This window comes from Rhipicephalus microplus, unplaced genomic scaffold (assembly GCF_043290135.1).
Source record: "Rhipicephalus microplus isolate Deutch F79 unplaced genomic scaffold, USDA_Rmic scaffold_41, whole genome shotgun sequence".
Taxonomy (NCBI): domain Eukaryota; kingdom Metazoa; phylum Arthropoda; class Arachnida; order Ixodida; family Ixodidae; genus Rhipicephalus; species Rhipicephalus microplus.
In genome coordinates this window covers 1,530,734-1,549,267 of record NW_027464614.1, presented here as the reverse complement: position 1 = coordinate 1,549,267, position 18,534 = coordinate 1,530,734, and the positions used below count along the sequence as shown (strand labels likewise).

At 44.7% G+C, this 18,534-nt stretch overlaps 1 protein-coding gene across 1 annotated transcript; it reads left to right on the top strand.

The window, feature by feature from the left end:
* Positions 1 to 351: 351 nt before the first annotated feature.
* LOC119186023 (uncharacterized) lies at positions 352 to 16,737 on the top strand. The gene is made up of 5 exons (XM_075884616.1): positions 352 to 477; positions 7,506 to 7,538; positions 14,090 to 14,199; positions 14,455 to 14,490; positions 16,661 to 16,737. Exons 1-5 carry the CDS (start codon positions 395 to 397, stop codon positions 16,735 to 16,737), a joined length of 339 nt encoding a protein of 112 aa, XP_075740731.1. The 5' UTR covers positions 352 to 394.
* Positions 16,738 to 18,534: the final 1,797 nt, after the last annotated feature.

The following is an 18,534-nucleotide window of genomic DNA, read 5'->3' as shown; positions in this document are numbered from 1 at the left end:
ACTTCAACTGATGTCACTAAGCAACAAAGCATGCCTTCTATTCGTAGTTTACATTCAGGAGAAGAGGCTGAGAGATAAGCATTGCACACTCTTCTGGTTCCCGTGGTACTTCGACAGCAGGCAGTGAGTTACTGCGAATAACGCGAGCAATGTGGGCAAACCCAGATTTTTGTACTCAGTGTAATCGTGTTGTAGTTGAGCACCGTCCTCCAGGAAATAATCTCGGCCATGCATGTCTGAGCGTCGCGTAACTTGCGTGATCGGTGACCACTTTGCATGTTCTGTAGCACTGTCCACATATCCACAGCGATTATGTGTTACTCGTTTTTGCCGTTTTTATTTTACACGCGCAGTATTGACCTGAGAGGGAGAGGTAGGCTTCAACACGGTGACCATGACTGCTGGATCTGTGGTCAGGTTCCCGGTGTTCTCCTCTGGCGAAACCACCACCGATACTGTGAGCCCCAGCGCATACACGTGAGTGATCTTGCAGAGTTTTCTACTTCACCGCAGGGACGAGCTAGCCGCGATCAACCGCCTATGTTTGACGTGGCAAACTGTGTGATAAAAGGCCTGAGGTTAACTACATGGATCATGTTTACAAAACTGCCTTAGTTTCGTGACCTGTAAAACTACGGCTGTATTGAGAATTGAGTTGCTTCATAATTAGATACCGTTTGTTTTGTTCTTTTTCCACTTTCTCTACGTACAGCTGTGTGCAGATGCTTGTTTTTTTAGCCAATTGCGCTACGAGAATATTTTTTCACCACCTCATCAGGCACAATTTTGTCAAAGTTCATACCAAGCCCACAAGTGTTACATCGTTACTCGTGCGTCAAAGCAGGCGAACATTTCAAGGGCAAACGTAGGAACACTGACCACACGAAACATGGCAGCCGTTTTATTTTTTACATTGAGTCCACTAATCAAGCTGAAGGAAAGAAGTGTTAATTTTAGTGGTTCGTATTCTTTGTTACATAAATAACTTTGAAAACAACCTATTGTCACAATGCAGAAACAGCAGCAGTCGAATACAGAAAACTCACTTTAATTGTACCAGAACACTGGCAAAACTGATCGGAAGAGAACCTCGTCTTCTTCTCTCTCTGCGCGTGTTCTTCATTGTTCTCTTGCTGCTGCATATTAAATGTGGCATTTGCCTCCCTCCAGAGAGCAGCGTCCCGATGCTCTTCTACAAAAGACGGTGTAGTATATGTATGGTGAAAATCAGTCCGAAAAGTAGGGCTTCATTTGCACGTGCACAATTTCTAGTTTTTGCTGGCGAGTTGTCGAGGGGCTGTCAGGAACGACCACGTAATTAACGTCGCTCAGGTGTTGTAAAACTGTGTATGGGCCAAAATACTTCTTTAGCAATTTTTCAGACAGTCCCCAGTGGCGGATAGGACTCCATACCCAGACTTTGTCACCGGCCCGATAGACGACATGTCGGTGTCGCAGATTATAACGTTGGACGTCGTAATTTTGCTGCTGGGTGATTCGGACGCGCGCAAGCTGCCTGGCTTCTTCTGCTCGTTGGGTAAAAGATACAGCTTCCAAATCGATGTCATCGCAGTCGTGCAGTAACATGGCGTCAAGCATCCTCGTCACTTCACGGCCATGAAGGAGACGGAATGGCGTTCTTCGTGTAGTTTCTTGCTGCGCTGTATTAGAGGCGAACGTGATGTACGGTAGAATGTCGTCCCAGTTTTTGTGATCCACGTCGGCGTACATACTCAACATGTCGGCAATAGTCTTGTTGAGGCGTTCTGTTAAGCCGTTGGTTTGTGGATGATAGGAAGTGGTTTTCAAATGGGCTGTTCCACTGAGCTTAAGCACTGTCTTCAGAAGCGCTGCCGTGAAAGCGGCACCTCGATCCGTTATTATGATTGTCGGAGCACCGTGCCTCAGGACGATATTTTCTACGAAGAATCGTGTGGTTTCAACGGCAGTGCCACTTGACAAAGCCTTTGTTTCCGCGTAGCGCGTAAGATAATCAGTGGCGACAATTACCCACTTGTTGCCAGCATGGGAAGTCGGATATGGTCCAAGGAGATCCATTCTAATTTGGGCAAAAGGTACCGTGGGCAAGTGAATTGGTTGTAATAGTTCAGCTGGTTTCAACGGTGGCGATTTTCGTCGTTGGCAATCGAGGCACGTGCACACGTAATGCTTCACAATAGCTGGAAGTCTTGGCCAGTAGTATTTCTGTTGGATTCTGACCAATGTGCGTGTGTATCCGAGGTGACCAGACGTTGGCTCATCGTGGCAAGCACAAAGTATCTCCTCACGAATTGACGTCGGAACGACAAGTAGGTGGGTGCTTCCTCTGGGAGAAAAGTTCTACTTATAGAGAACAGCACTACGTAAGCAGAATGATGGCAGGCTCCTTGAAAATTTTCTAGGGACGGTTGTTGTCCGGCCATTCAAAAATTCAGTGAGGGGAAGCAACTCACTGTCTTCTTTCTGCTTGCATGAAATCGCAGTGGTGTCGACGACTCCTACAAACGGAATGCTGTCATCTTCTGTGTCATCGTCGCGCTTTATCGGTGACCTTGATAAGCAATCGGCGTCAACGTGCTGCTGTCCGGACTTATACACGACCGTCATATAAAACTCTTGAAGGCGTAAGCTCCACCGTACGAACCGACCAGACAGGTCTTTCAAGTTGGTCAGCCAGCAGAGGGAATTATGGTCGCTGACTACGTGGAAGGAACGACCATATAGAGGTACGGACGAAACTTCATAACCGCCCATACGACAGCAAGACACTCTTTTTCCGTTGTGGAGTAGTTGGACTCGGCGCGGGAAAGCGTACTACTAGCAAATGCGATCACACGCTCGGCTGAGTCTTGCCACTGGACAAGTACAGCGCCTAAACCCACGTTGCTGGCATCTGTGTGGACCATGGTAGGAGCATCCTCATCAAAGTGAGCAAGCACAGGCGCAGTCTGCAGGCGTTGTCGGAGATCATCAAATGCCACCTGCCACCTGTTGATCGTCGCCCCATGTGAACGAAACGTCTTCTCTTGCGAGTCATGTTAACGGCGAGGCTATGTGGGAGAAATTGGCAATAAACCTTCCGTAGTGTGCGCATAGGCCAAGGAAACGCCTGACTGCTTTCTTGTCTTTTGGCACCGGAAATTTTCTGACGGCTGCAATCTTATCGGGATCAGGTGGAACACCTTCATGGCTCACCCCATGGCCTAAAAATTGGAGCTCCTTTGAACCGAAATGACAATTCTCGTGTTTCAGTGTCAGGCCGGCAGACCTTATTGCCCTGAATACTGATAGCAGCCTGCTCAGGTGTTCCTCAAATGTTTTAGAAAAAGCAATGACGTCGTCCAGATAGACCAGACATGTCTGCCGCTTAATGCCTGACAGAACGGTATTCATCAGTGTCTCTGAAATGTTGCGGGGGCTGAGCACAATCCAAATGGCAAGACTTTAAATTCATAAGGTCCGTGAGGCGTTACAAAAGCCGTTTTTCTCTATCTCGCTCGTCGACTGTAACTAGCAAGGACGACGATACAGCATGATGGCCAGAACAAGAAGAACGATCGCTTTATTCAGTCACTGATTATATAGGCGCACGATAGCACACCGTGAGTATCTGCACATGTCACAATAACGTAGCGTTCATACCTCAGCCTGTCGAGTGAATCATCGATGCGCGGTAATGGGTATACGTCTTTCTTTGTCACTCGGTTCAGCTTGCGGTAGTCGACACAAAATCGCAAGCTTCCGTCTTTCTTTTTAAACAGCACTACCGGCAATGCCCAAGGACTTCGTGACGGCTAGATGACGCCATCATCGAGCATTTTCTTCACTTGTTCCTGGATTGCTTCACGCTCTTTCGGTGCTACGTGGTATGGGTTCTGTCGTATTGGCCTTGCCGTCTCCTCCGTTATTATCCGATGCTTCGTCAGTGGCGTTTGACTGACCCTTCAGGTCGATGAAAAACAGTCTTTGAACGAGTGAAGAAGATCTACTAGACGCTGTCTCTGCGCTGGTGACTAATCCGTGCTTACGTCACTAGGTGGTGGGGCTGACGTGGCTTGCGGCTCGTCCTGTTGTACTACACAGCACTTGCGGATTTCGGTGATCTCATCGAAGTAGGCAACTGTAGTGCCTTGTGTAATGTGTCGTCGCTCGTTGGTAAAATTCGTCAACAGAACCTCTGCTTCACCACTCGCACAACATTGACGATACTTCCGGCAATTCCAACACCGTGAGAAAGTAGAAGCGTCAATACTTGTTCAGCGATTCCTTCTCCGGTATTCTGCTCGCTGCACGTAACTGAAACAAGGCGGCACGATAACGGAGGTACGTTCACATCGTCAATGACTCGCAGGGATTTTTCGGTGTAGCCCTGCGCTTTGATCTGCTGAAAAGGTCAGTACACAGTCCGGAATATTGATGAAGGCACCATATTCACGCAAGAAATCCATCCCCAAGATTGCCTGTTTGCAACACACAGAAAGAATAACAAAAGTTGCGACGAAGGATGAATCCCCTATCTTCATTCTTGCGGTGCACTTTCCGATAGGTAGGAGTAGCTGCCCTCCAGCTCCTCTAATCTTCGGTCCTGTCCATTTCATTCTAACCTTCCTGAGCGTGTCTGCCAGACTCTTACTCATTATTGAGAAGTCCGTGCCAGTGTCGACCAATGCCATGACGTCATGTCCGTCAATCGTAATTGCAACTTCGGCAGTAACAACCCCATCTTTCGTCGATTCATTGAAAATGTGTCTCTTTTCGCTCGGCAGTATTGGGGGGTTTTCAGCACTTCGACGATTTGCAACCTTCCCCCCTGAGGTCACTGCTTTTAGTTTCCCCGGCGCGATTTGATGATTTGATTTGATTTGGGGGGTTTCACATCCCAAAACCACCATATGATTATGAGAGACGCCGTAGTGAAGGGCTCCGGAAATTTCGACCACCTGGCGTTCTTTAACGTGCGCTTAAATCTGAGAACATGGGCCTACAACATTTCCGCCTTCATCGTAAATGCAGCCACCGCAGCTGGGAATCGAGCCCGCGACCTGCGGGTCAGCAGCCGAGTACCTTAGCCACTAGACCACCGCGGTGGGGCAGTTTCTCCGGCGCGAACTAGGAGATCTCTCTCTTGGCATGTCAGTGGTGCTCCGTCTAGAGGATGGACAATAACGCCCAGGAGAGGGTGAGCGTGACCGAAACCCAGGAGCAACGTCCCGCGGGGTCATGACACTCGTGTTGACGTCAACGTCAGGTGTTCCGTTGAAATGGCGCCGAGGAACAGTGAAAGAAAACTTTTGGTACCCTGCGGCGCGATACGGGCAATACAGGACGATGTGGCCTGCTTCTCCAGAGGGAAAGCACAGGGTTCTATGATCAGGGGTACGTCAGATGTCAGTTTTGCGAAGTGGTGGCCGCCTTGGCATCGAAGTTTCTCTGTAGTAACAAGGTGCTGTCGGCGGATGTTGCTGGTGGTACTGATGTGGTGTCGGCACGTTCGCTGGCTGTCGGCGGACTACGTCTGCATAGCTTGCCCTGGGAGTGCTCGTGTTCGGCTCAGGAAGCGAGAGCGCTTGCATGATCTCTTGGCGTACAACTTCTGTTACTGAGGCAATCGCGCAGTCAATCAGTCTGGCTACGAGCTTCTCGACTTCTTTTTGTACAATTTCTCGTATTACTTGGCGCAAAGAACCTTCGTCGGGTGTTGTTGCTGTGGTTGTGGCTGCCACGCTGATCGGTGCACTGTGGGTTGGGCGGTCATACTGGCGATAACGCAGATGCAGTGCGCGTTCGATAGACGTCGCCTCCTTGGAGAAAGAATCCACACTTGTAGGCGGGTTTCGTACGAGACCAGCGAAGAGCTGCTCCTTAACGCCCCGCATAAAGTGGCTAACATTCTTCACTTCGGGCATATTTGGATCTGCTCGATGAAATAGCCGCGCCATGTCCTCAACAAACATCATAATGGATTCATTTGGTTTCGGAATTCGTGACTCGAGGAGACGCTGTGCGATTTCTTGTCTTTCAGTGCTCGCGAACGTGTCTAGGAACTTCTGCCGGAACTCGTCCAAAGACGACCACACGCGATTCGTGAACCATGTTCGGGCTCCGTCTTGAAGCGGAAAATAAACGTAGCCCAATTTCTGTGTGGTGTTCTATCCGTTACCATTCGCTATGTGCTCGAATTCCTCGAGCCAGTCATGCGCATCCTCATATGCGTTTCCGTGGAAGTAACCCCAAGTCGAGGGTTCAAAACAGTCACCTGTGTCGTGCTTGGGCTGGACATGTTGGGGCCAGTGCTTCCAGGCGCCGTCATGCTTTCTGGCACAGTCACGCTTTCCGGCAATGGACCAAACTGCCGGCTGAGGCCTAACAGGCGCCGGCTGCTGCGGTGAACGGTGGTGTCGATGCGCGGAAGTCTTTCTGGACTAGATGCGGGGCTGTTGTCAGGCGTCCCGAACATTTACCCAGCGCCTCCACTAGTGTCACAATGCTGAAACAGCAGCAGTCGAATACAGGAAACTCACTTTAATTGTACCAGAACACTGGCAAAACTGATCAGAAGAGAACCTCGTCTTCTTCTCTCTCTGCGCATTTTCTTCGTTGTTCTCTTGGTGCTGCATATTCAATGTGGCACTATGATGACTAGGAAAGTAAAGGGAATGTTATCAGAAGTAATTGTAATGCAATTGTGAAGGAAAAGTGGACAAAAATGCAACTTGCCATCAGCTGGATCCAAACATGCGACCTTCAAATGGCGCGTTCGATGATCCACCACATAGCCATGACGGTGGTTATCCTCCCGTCCTCTTTAAAAGGCATGCATGTGCGGTAAAAGGAGGAGCGTCAGTCAGCGCCGCCGGTAACCATTACGGCTAGTGGGGGACACCTTCTCTGCCTGTTGGTGTCACGTTGCACGTGATAGTATTACGAGCAGACAGCTGACTATATTAATCTCACGCATCCTACCGGAATGAATCAGAGTTTTAAGAATGGCTCCTTGGTGCTTTTGTGTGTTAGTTCTCACTAAATTGTTAAGGCTGGCCCTTCATGTTCATAATTGCGGTGTGGTTGTCACACTAAAGATTCTGTCCCCGTACATCAAAGGCAGGAATCATAGAAGTAGTGGGGCACCCAGTAGAAAAGAATATTTATTGGCGTTCACGTCGAGCAGGGCGACCGTTGCTGCATGTCTGGCCACAGAAAAATGTATATTTTTTGATTATTCACGTCTAAGGCTCAGAATGCACTATAAAATTATACCTAAAGTTTCTTGACAGATCGGTTCAAGAAAGCAGTAAACGAAAAATGACATCGCGCTTTACAGAAGTAATTATTCAAGATGACATGCTATACAAGAAGAGCGATAAAATTTTCCGGTCCTAATCGATGGTGATAGCACGTAGCAGGAATCGAGTTGAAATACGGCCTACGAGAATGTACGTGACATTGCTTTACTTGTACGATCATTGTATCATGAATTATATGTATTTTTTTGTTTTTTTATTCAGGAGGAACATCGCTGCCATTGCGCGAGAGACGACGTGAGTATAGATGTTAACTAGTAATGGCATGCAGATTACTGTCAATTTCATTATTTTTAAGTAGTTGTAGTTGTGGCAGCAAACTTTCCGTTAAGCGTGCGACGATACGTGCGGGAAGCACACGGTAAAATGTACGCAAAGCGAAAGTCTCGCTTGCTATCCGACCAATCACCTGCGCATTCTACGATCACACGTGCGATAGATACCAGGTTCTCCGGCGTAGCAGTGATACCCACTGCTACAGGAGGGGGGGGAACAAGTGCCAAAAAGTGTTTTATTTCTCAATACCTCTTCATAACTGTGGCCAAAGAATCTCACCAATAATAACAAAGCTTAAAATATCTATGTCTGGTTACAATTGCCGATATGCTTATAACGTAATACAGCATTCTTAGTAGCTTTAGTAACCAACGTTTAGGCGTTTCTTCTCTCAGTAAAAGTAACCATCTGTGCGTGCGGATCACTATAAATATCTGATCATTTTACCTCATTTGTGGTAATGAAATAAAAAAAAAGTGTTAGCTTATCGCCTGCTCAGTTACACGAAAGACATTTGAATTGACAGAAGCATCTTACAAAAAGAGCGTCTTAGAAAAAAGACAAGGGATGTCATTAGTGGTGCAATATTTTAATGCATTAGCTGGTATTTTGAGATAGCAAATAATTTAGAGACAATTGATACCAATTGAACGGTTAAGTGTGCCAAGTATCACCAGCTTTCTCAAACATTAACGTAGCGAGGATTTCAGGGGAAGTTTGTGGCCATGATTGATTGATATTATGGATTGATGGCAATGAATGAAATTATCGTGCCTAACGTTCAAAATGTGCATCAAAATGTGAATTATTTCGAAGTTAGGTGAGGTGACAGCACATTACAGACCCAAAACAACAGCAAGGCAATCATCACCAATATCATTTTTTTGTTTTTGTGTTAAAAGTTCTTGCCTGCCAAGCCGCCTTTGCTTTCTGCTGTGCTGCCGTGTCAGCCAAGTACTGTCGAGGCAGGCCAAGTGTGCTTGGCCTTGCATTGTGTGGTGCACTCGTAAAATTCCAAAGGAGTTCAGCACAATCACGCGGACTATATCGCCATCATTAAACCTAAGCGGAGCATCGAGAGGACAAATTTTCAGTGTTTGCTGGCCGAGGAAAACAATTTTTGGGGCACGCACTCCCGTATATCCGTATTACCTGTATTCTCAAAAATTTATGAAAAATGTATAAATACGCGCCTTATGAAATATCTTCAGAAGTACAATATCTTATCACCGCATCAATATGGTTTTCGCAAAAATAAAACCACGGAAGAGGCACTAATTGATGTAAAAAGCCGCATAATAGAAAATATTGAAAATAAAATGTTCACGTTAGGTGTCTTCCTTGACTTGCGTAAAGCGTTCGATTCTGTTGACCATAATATCTTACTGTTGAAATTAAGCCGCTATGGAATTCGTGGAATAGTCTCTGATTTATTTAAAAGCTATTTATCATCCAGACAACAATTTGTTAGCATAGACAGTAAAAAGTCAGACTATTTAAGCGTAAAGAAAGGAGTTCCGCAGGGGTCCATTTTAGGCCCCGTGCTTTTCCTTTTATATATAAATGATATTACAGAGGTTCAGTATACACCCGAAATTAAAATGTTCGCTGACGACACAAGTATATTTTTCACAGGCTCCACCATTCAGGAAGTAGAAGCTTCGACAAATGTATATCTCTCGAAACTTTCAGGCTGGCTAACAAAAAACAAACTAAAATTAAACACACAAAAAACAAAATTTATTATGTTCAGGCCCATTAACAAGCACATCAGTGATAATATAGTAATCTTGTTTGACAATCAGCGACTCGAACAAGTCAGCACACAAAAATTCCTTGGAGTCTGGTTTCATGAGCACTTAACATGGACACCGCACGTAAATAGTCTCTTGGTAGATCTAGCTCGTTCTGTAGGGTGCTTGAGTAAAATTGCTTTCCTCCTCCCTTCATGGTTATGTAAATCATTATATTATAGCTTGTTTTACTCCAAACTTCTATACGGAATGCTTGTATGGGGAACAACAACTAAGACCAATTACGATCGAATATTAATCTTGCAAAAGCGCGCGCTCCGTGTAATAGAAAAATATAAAGGTCACCCCAAGGACTTAGACACTCAGCCGCTTTTTCTTAAACATGGAATTCTATCTGCTAGGAAAGTATATAATCTTAAACTGATGCAACACATCCACAAACATAAACTACAGGATTCCTTTCCACGCACTGTATCAACAACATATGGCTTCAGAAATTCTACCCGCAAAACTAAGAAAACACGCACGAACTATGGCAAGCAGGCTATTGATTATAAGATCATACAATTGCTAAACCTTCACGAATCGAATATAGACTTTACTCTGAAAACTAAACAATTTAAATGTCATCATAAATCCTTTCTTCTTTTGACTAAAGACATAGTAGATCCATAGGCTTTTATATTTAGGAATACTTGTATACTGAGTTGATTTTTTTCTTACTGTGAACAATGATACTTAAACAGAATCGTTTAATACCAAAATTGTTTCCTGTTTATGTAAAACATATTCTGAATGTATATCATGTAGAAATAAGCTGTGTAACTAAATAAGATATGTATAATGTCACTTATTTGTATATGTATGTTACTGATGTGTGAATATGTGTAATATGGCACTGATGCAGACTGTATCAGGAGGTCAAGACCTCGTCAGGCTATTTAGCCTTTAGTCTTTGCCTCCCGCAGGGAAGTTTTTGTATTTTTTTCCTGCAAATAAACTTCAAACTTCAAACTTCAAACACAAAAATTCCACTTATTAGGGCTCTAAGTTTTCCCATGGGGGTATTGAACTAGTAATTCTGGATGAACTAGTTTCAGATAATTTGGCTTAACAGCCTCAATAATTGGTGCTGGAAGGTGGTCTTTATTGACGTTTACCATTCGACTGGGTTTTGTTGAATTCACACAAAGTTTCGGCGTCCTTCGGGCAAAAGCCTTGATGCCGGTACACATGGTATCCTTTGATGCCATGTGAAAGTACGTGGCCCAGACAGCCTTTCGCATTTCCCCCAAGCTGGCTCTGTCTCATGTACTGGCCAAACGGTAATAGCATTGATGCTTGCACTGACCACACCACTAAGATGTCCCAGGCTATATATACATTTCCCGACAAAAAGCTTGATGCTTCTGCTTTCTTTCGTTTTCGTAGTGCTGGGCTCATTTTCTTATGAATGTGCTAAATGCCATACACTGTAGCTTGCACATTGTAACCTCTCCATATAGCTATGATGCTTCAACTACAAGCAATATTTTTCTATGTACAGAATAGTGGCGTGGCAGGCCGCCGCAGAAGTTTTAAGATATGTTGTTTTTAGAGAAAAGAAAACGCACTGAAACAAGCAAACGGCTTACTCTGTTTAATAATAAGCCACAGATTTCAAACAACGCGAAAAGAAAAATTGATTTTTTTTCACTATTTCAGTTTGCCCTGTCCCCTTAATAGCCGCAGAAAGGGCAGTGTACTGATACTAATGAGTCATAAGTGAACCACCCAAATCCTCGTTTCTGCAAGCGCAAAGAAATAAAAAAGAAATTGTATACTTGTGATGGACCCGAACCTGCGCCTGCAAAAAAGACGTGCGTTACTGCAGTACAGAAACGACACGTGGGCAACATGTCCCACGCTTTTCGCAACGTCGGCGCATCGATCATGATTTGCCCATTATTTGGCAATACAAGGATAATAATAAATGTAAGTTTGACAGAATGTGAGATGTATGCGAACGTCCGATTGGCGGTTGCTAGGATAATTAACGCATGTACTCTGCTGGCAGGGTTCTTGCCTGCAACACCGAGTTGGGAAACTCAGTTCCAAAGCTTCACAAAAAATGACCATGTTTTCAAACTATAACACATCGTACTAAATCACCTGATACTGGCTTTTAGTAAATTTATTTTATCAGAAAGAATGTGTAAATGGTAGCTGACGTTGCGAGGAGCAGGTGACATGGTGCTCGCGTTGGGCTCCTTTATTGCAGTGAAGCACGTCTTTGTCTACGCAGATGCTCATTTTAGTTAACCACGAGACCAGTTTTTTTGTTCACTTTACGTAGTTATACTTACGCTGACCGCAACACGGCCCGTCGTCTCCTCCCCTTTGCGGCACCGTAGGGACCAGATATTGCGGGAAAACAGCCCTTGAAGCTGCCAACTAGGCGGCACAAAAGACGAACGCCGCTGACTACTTTAAAAATTCAGAGATCCTTGCATCCCACTTTTTATGTGTTTCGGTATTTCAAAAACCCTCTTTATTCGAGGAATTTTCACAGTGCCAGGTACTGTGAATTAAGGAGTTTTTATTGTGTAAACACTCTTTTACTCTATGGACGATAATTGACCCTTTCCTAATTCATAAAAAAGATCACTAAGGAGTAGGAATCTGAAAATTTCTAAGGAATAGCAGCTTGCTATGTTGAGAAGATAATCACGTGTGTTGGCTGGTTCAGAAAAAGTACTAAACAAATGTACTTATTGAACGTAAAAGGCGATTAGCTAAAAACCTATGTGTGATAGCTCGTTGCTAGCGACTTAGCTAGGTAGTGCTATGCTAGTACCATAGCTACCGCTGTACTAGACGAGTACTATGCGAGTACTAGCTACCGCAACACTATGCGAGTACTATGTTAGTACTATGCTAGTACTTTCTACCATAGTGCTATGCTAGTGCAGCTAGCTAATACTTCGGTCCAAATAATTTCTGGGGCGTCACGGTTTAGTACCGCGATGCAGTCATATTGAGTTTGAAAACATTCTGAGATATCGAATAACAAATCAAACTGTGCTGTAATCATATAGTGTAGCATGAGTACAAAACTACAAGTAACGTTTTATTTGAAAAGCAAAGACTCATTTTCACTTGTTTCGGACACCAAATTACCCAGATTCATGAAAATCCAGTTATATATCATATATTTAGGCCAGGATGAAAGCGTTCTTGCTTGGAACCGGAGTGTCACTAGAGCGAACGTGTTGTGTTGAAAGCCTACTAACATCTTGGTTTTTGTCATAAGACGTTGGGGATCACGCTGCATTCTAAAGTAGGAGTACAACTTACGTACAAGTTTACATGACTGATAACTCGTGCAACGTTATGTTAACGTAACGTTCTTGCATAGGCAGCGGTGAACAATATTTTGGTGGGGCTGGCGCTGAGGGCCATTAGGTGATAATTGATGTATCTTTTTCGCCAAATGTTTTGCTGCATATTGGATACTACATTGCTTAAATCTTCACCTCGCGTTTAGTTTCTTGAAACAGTGGCGGTGAAATGCAACCGTGAATGCTGCAGTCACTGGTGCTTTTAAATTCACAGTTACAACATATCCCCAATGCTCTATTCGCTAATACACACCAACATACCGCTTTTTACACAATAGGAGTTTTTTACGGTTAAATTTAATCGTAATATAGCTTTGTGAATATTTTCTGCAAGTAAAATGTTGAGCGATTCCAGAGCTACCACTGCTTCTACAATTGCTACCTTGCTATTCGAAAACTGTGCAAATAGTATTTGATTCGTACTCACTTGACTCAGTCACAAAATTCACTAATCTCGGACAGCAAAAAAGGGGACACACCGATGCCGAGAGCTTTCTATTTCGGCAGCCTTGAGTTATTATTCGCTTGAATCTAAATCTCACATTGGTGCAATCGGCCTGATATAAAAATCCGACTACCAGCCCCTTTGAATGCAAAAACCACTCCTGGCGTATCTGGCTCTTTGTGGCGTGATTCGTGACGCATGGACTGCGGTTCCCCCTGAAGTCATTACAGTACATACCTTAATTCGGTCGTCATATACATTTACATGATATATGAGATGTGAATTGTCTCCTGCACTGCTTTATCATGCAGTCGGCTATCCGTTCCTCCTTTTCTCGCCTTACTATCGTGCGCGATAAACTGATCTCAATTACTTCCGTGTGCTTCCGACTGCGCAAGTCGCGATAACAACATGTAGCTGACAACCGCAAAATATTGGTAGGCCTAATACTTAGCCCTGACATTGTACACGTGTTTCTAAGAAAGAAGTGATTAGGAAGAGGTATCGCCTGTAGGAAGGGTAGCGAAGGCAAGTAGGCAAACCACTTTATTAGCCTTTGAACGCGCAGGGGCTTTTGCAATGAAGCCGAAGTGGCTGGTACTAACACTCCAATCTCGGGGCTTACCATCGCGCCATCTTATATGCTAAGCTACTGTGGCGAGTTCATCATAAATGAATCGTGAATACATAAGCAGTATATTTTTCCTTTACCTTTCTTTGCTTTTAAACCTAATGACAGATCAGTAGCTGTTGGAAATGCCGCTTGGTCATGCTTAAGAGATGCATTCAAAACTTATTTGAATAAGAACGTGCCTTTTGCGGCCACGTATGTACTTTCGAATAGCCTTAAGGTAAAAAGTTACAGACAAAGCGACAAATGAAAGTGACACTGCCAGTATAAACGAAGGCATCTTTGCAATTTCTTCTTGACAGCGTAATCGACAGAACCCGGGAACGCTTCATCGTGATCGCCATGAGCACCCTACTCTTGCTCATCAGCCTCACACTCTTCTTCATACTGTTCACGCTGCTCTCCGAGGACTGTGAGTATTGCTGTCAAAATAATGACGACCTTGCTACACGATAATGCTTAGAAGCCGGACTCACGGCAATGCATTGGAAAAGTTTTTGTAGCTTTTATTTTTCCATGGTGTCCTGACTGAAAGAGAGGAGGTACAAGTTGTACGCACGGGGTGAGTTCATGTGACAGAAATGCCATGCAATGGCAGGCAGCTCTTTCTACAAGCTCCTGGCGGTGCCCTTCTGAACTCTTCACCAACTTTCTCAAATGCATGCAGGGCGAGACTTCTTCGGCGAGGAAAAGCTGAACACTCGTGAGAGCAAGCAAAGCTCCCGTCTTCCGGGGGCGTTTCGCGCTGCTCGATATTCTATTCACGAAATGTTCCGGCTATATATGTTTAATGTAATCCTATATTTTTTATGCATTGAGTTGAAGCCTGGTCGCGTTCGAAATTAGTATGAAATAAGGGGGAAACGAATTGATCACTTCACATAGTTGGGTTCACTAATACAGCCTCGTTACTCATTCGTGCGTTCTATTCAGGATACGCTATGTTTTACTCATCCTCCAGCTTGGGTTGCTATTATGCGAAATGCCACTCTGTGCCTCTGCGTTCTCTGCATCTAGTTATCAAAATTATCTGTTACTCGAGCCAAGCTAAGTTTAATGTGATTATAGGGATTCTTACTAAATAAAAAGGTGTACATTAAAAGGTGAGCGTGGCGCGTATCATTCTGAAGGCGTGTCGACTACGCTAACTATACGTTCGTTACATTGTACATACGGTAAGCCTTTCCTAAATTACACACTAGGAACCAAAGCCCCACTTGTGGTTTTCTAGGCCGGTTTAGTGAGTGCTTTGATTCAACTTTGACGGGGTGAACGTAATTATGCATTTTCAGTATCAAACTTGCACCAGCGGTTCGATAATAAGGCTGGTTATTAATGTAATGGGTTCGATGTTCACAGCTGTAGACTCCTCCACAGAAATCTTGAAGAAGCTAACCAAATGTAAAGTAGCAAAAATAATTGTTGCCGTCGTGCCACCCACAATAAGAAGCGTTTCTAAACTTGAGCAGTCGCTTGGCAATATTGACCCGATTGTCACTCATACAAAATTTAGGCGTCTTGGCACATGACCATTAAAGAATATAGCTTGGGGATAAAGAACAGGGGCGTTCAGTCTTTGCATGCTGTTCTTAAAGTGACAATAAAGAAAGATGAACGGTTTTTCACTATTTAGCGAAATACAGTTTCACGTTCTCAAAAACGCCAGTCTTACAACAACATGACACCACTTTAGGATTCCCGCACCAAACGTTGAGACGTCATAAATTTTGAAGGCGTCTTCTGAACAATTAGGGAAATTGTCACTTGTGGGTGGGATAAACCTATCAAATGAATTTTTATAATATTTGAGCCAGCGAATTTTGCGAAAATTTGATGTCGAGCGCAGAGAGTTCAGCGCCAAATTTATAAATGAAACTTCCACCTTGATTTTCACCACTGATAATAAAATCAAGGTATTAAATTATGGGGCATTGGAGCTGCGGGATTGCAGTTCGCTGCGTCGTTGCTTCATTTGGCATTCCTTTAAAATGACTTGTGGTGCCATGAAAGTGCACTCCAAATATCAAACAAGAACAAAACAAATCGAAGGAGCAATCAAAGCTTCGGAAAAGCACTCACTACCACAGTTAAACAACTTGATGCAGTCAATTTGCTGGCACCAAGATAGTCGTGGATGAATCCCACAGACTGCCACTTATTTCGCCCAGGGCTTATGCCAGCCCCCCATCTAATCGCCTTATTCTCAATAACGTAAGACATTCGCTTTTAGTATTTGCAAGGTCAAAGTATCACTGAGAGTTCTCATTTTATTGTTTTATGCCTGCTGTTTTTTCTACTTACAGTCGCACGGTTCACAACGGTAATAAGTAAGCACATACATATTTTTATCTTTAGCCATACTGCGGTATAGCGTAAGGTGCCTTTTGTTTTTGCGCGGATGGTATTCGTAACGTGCAATGAATGCAACTACGGAGAGCGTCGTTTACTGCCAAGAACAGCAGCAGGGGTTCGCTACGAGCGCTTGCCGTGTTCTTGCCGTTGCGTCTGCCGATGCTGTTTGGCAGACGCCGAGGAATCATGCCGTTACATAGACATCGTCAGCGCATTGCTAGTATTTTGTAATGTTTATTGTTCCGGCGGTGGTCCTGTTTGTACGTCGCTGTGCTTAACCGACTACTCATTCTTTCACAGATAATATGCGGCCCACGCAGCGTGCTCAGAGAGCGCTTCTGATGACATTGCATTGCCTCGTATACCGGATACGAATGCTTCAAATGCGATCACGAAGCTTCGCACGGTGTTCCGAGCTTAACATCCGGAGGGGCCGGTTTCGGCTTCCTGCAGCAAAATCTGAGGATGCGCTGAGTGGGCCGCATCCCTCTCACGAGTTCTGTACGTTGACTTCGTTGCAGATGTACTACAAATCGCCGTGGACAGCGTTGCGCTGCCTTTGTCGGAAGAGATGGCAGTTTCATCCCAAACAATATGAACAGCTCATCGTACTAGGAGTGAAATAAAACAAGAGAACTGTTTTAAAAAACTTCCGTGTTTCATGCACGATTGTGGTTGCGCAAAATAACAAAACATATCCTAAGACTTCTGTTACGGCGGCTGTTCACGTTGTTCCGTATGAAAATTGCGACAGGACGTAATGCTGCTGCAGAAAGACTTAAGGTGAGTTGTGCACTACAGCCACCACACATTACGCAAAGGAAGCTGCAAACAACGCTGCGTGGTGTGACTGAAGGCAAGTAGGCGTATACATAATTTTAAAACCGCCAGCTTCACGTTAGAGTCTGCTGCGGATTTACACGGTGCGCCTGCGCCTCCGAAGATGTAGAATTTTCTCGCCTCAGATGTTTACTCTTTCCAGATTCTAACGAAACCATCCCGTAAGTTTCCACTTATTGTGGCGTAGCATGCTCTATAGAGCTTGTAGGTTTAGCTAACCGCATAAGCTCCTATTGAAAACCAGCGCGTATGTCAGTATCCGCGCAGCCAAACTGACAGCGCTGTATACGGCACTACGCAGCTGTCGGCAGCCGCTGAGAAAATGATCGGCGGAGGACTAATACCCCTGTCACACGTGCACCCACAAAGACTGTTTCACTCCCGCGTCCTTACGACATAGAAGAGGTCTGTGTGACACGGCCACCATTACGCCAACGAAGGTAAACGGAGCTTTTCACAAAGGGCGTTCAACGATCTCCCTTTGCAGCAGAACGAGGTACTGTCGTCCCCAGTATCTCAAGGTATGAAACAAATTTCGAGCGCCGGGTTGCCACACTGAGCACAATAACTCATTTCGGCAATATGAAACTGTTTTTTGTTGGAGTACTTATTCATGACGTGTTTGTTTTCATTTATATAGGCTCGCTGGAGTGCAGCTATTCTCCACCCCGACGCCCTCCACACCGTGCCTCGCCAGTAGGGCTGGGCGCTACCATTTAAAAATATTTCATCCACGTGTGCGGTTGCTGTCGTCGCCGTGTTAAGTTTGCCCGTGAGAGGAACGACTGGCAGCGCTGCATTATCGTCAACTGCTTCGACGGCTGCAGGATTGGGTAATGGGATCCGACCTCATTCAAAAGCAACTTAGAGTGCGCTCGCGATAGCAGAAAACACACTTTCATATACACGGGCTATAAAAAACACTATTCGTCGAGAACGGTGCACTGTAAACAAACGTAGCGTTGGGCGCAAGGTGGCCAGCGCCGCTGCCTGTATCGCTACATTTAGCAAATGCATTTTCATTTGAAAGTTTAATTTTTGTTCGCTTCAGACCTACTCAATATTGTATTTTTGTAAAAGTTACATACCAAAAATCCACAAAAAAGCATTGAGAGATGAAATCCGGACACTTCTGCGAAAATCCAACAGCACTGGCTGAGCCCCTTCACGGAAACTATAACAACCTTGTCATTGCTGTGTGACACACACTCCCACAATGCAATCTCCGTCAAACTCGCTAGGGGAGATTTACGTTGACGGAGTTTAACAAAGTTCAGTGGTGGCCGTGTGACAGGGGTATAACTCGTAAAATATTCGGAACGGGATACCGAGCATATATTTCATAACAGTTGCGGCGTTTATTCGCATACAACTGGGCAGTCGGCCTGTAAAATTTTGACGTCGATAGTGTTTTCTCCACATTACAAGACCGCCAAGGGATTTAAGCACATGCGCTGAGAGCTCACCGACCGCTAAACCCTCAAGGTTTGTAAATAAGGCAGATTTTCCCTTCATCTGCTTACTTCGGGTTTCAGTAGTTCAGAAACAACCGAAA

Bases quoted from the DNA above. Each gene is read 5' to 3' on its own strand.
- LOC119186023 (XM_075884616.1), top strand. From the start codon at position 395: ATGACTGCTGGATCTGTGGTCAGGTTCCCGGTGTTCTCCTCTGGCGAA. The intron at 14,200-14,454 runs GTGAGTATTGCT...AAATGCATGCAG, and splicing joins CACGCTGCTCTCCGAGGACT to GGCGAGACTTCTTCGGCGAG. The intron at 14,491-16,660 runs GTGAGAGCAAGC...ACTTCGTTGCAG, and splicing joins CGAGGAAAAGCTGAACACTC to ATGTACTACAAATCGCCGTG.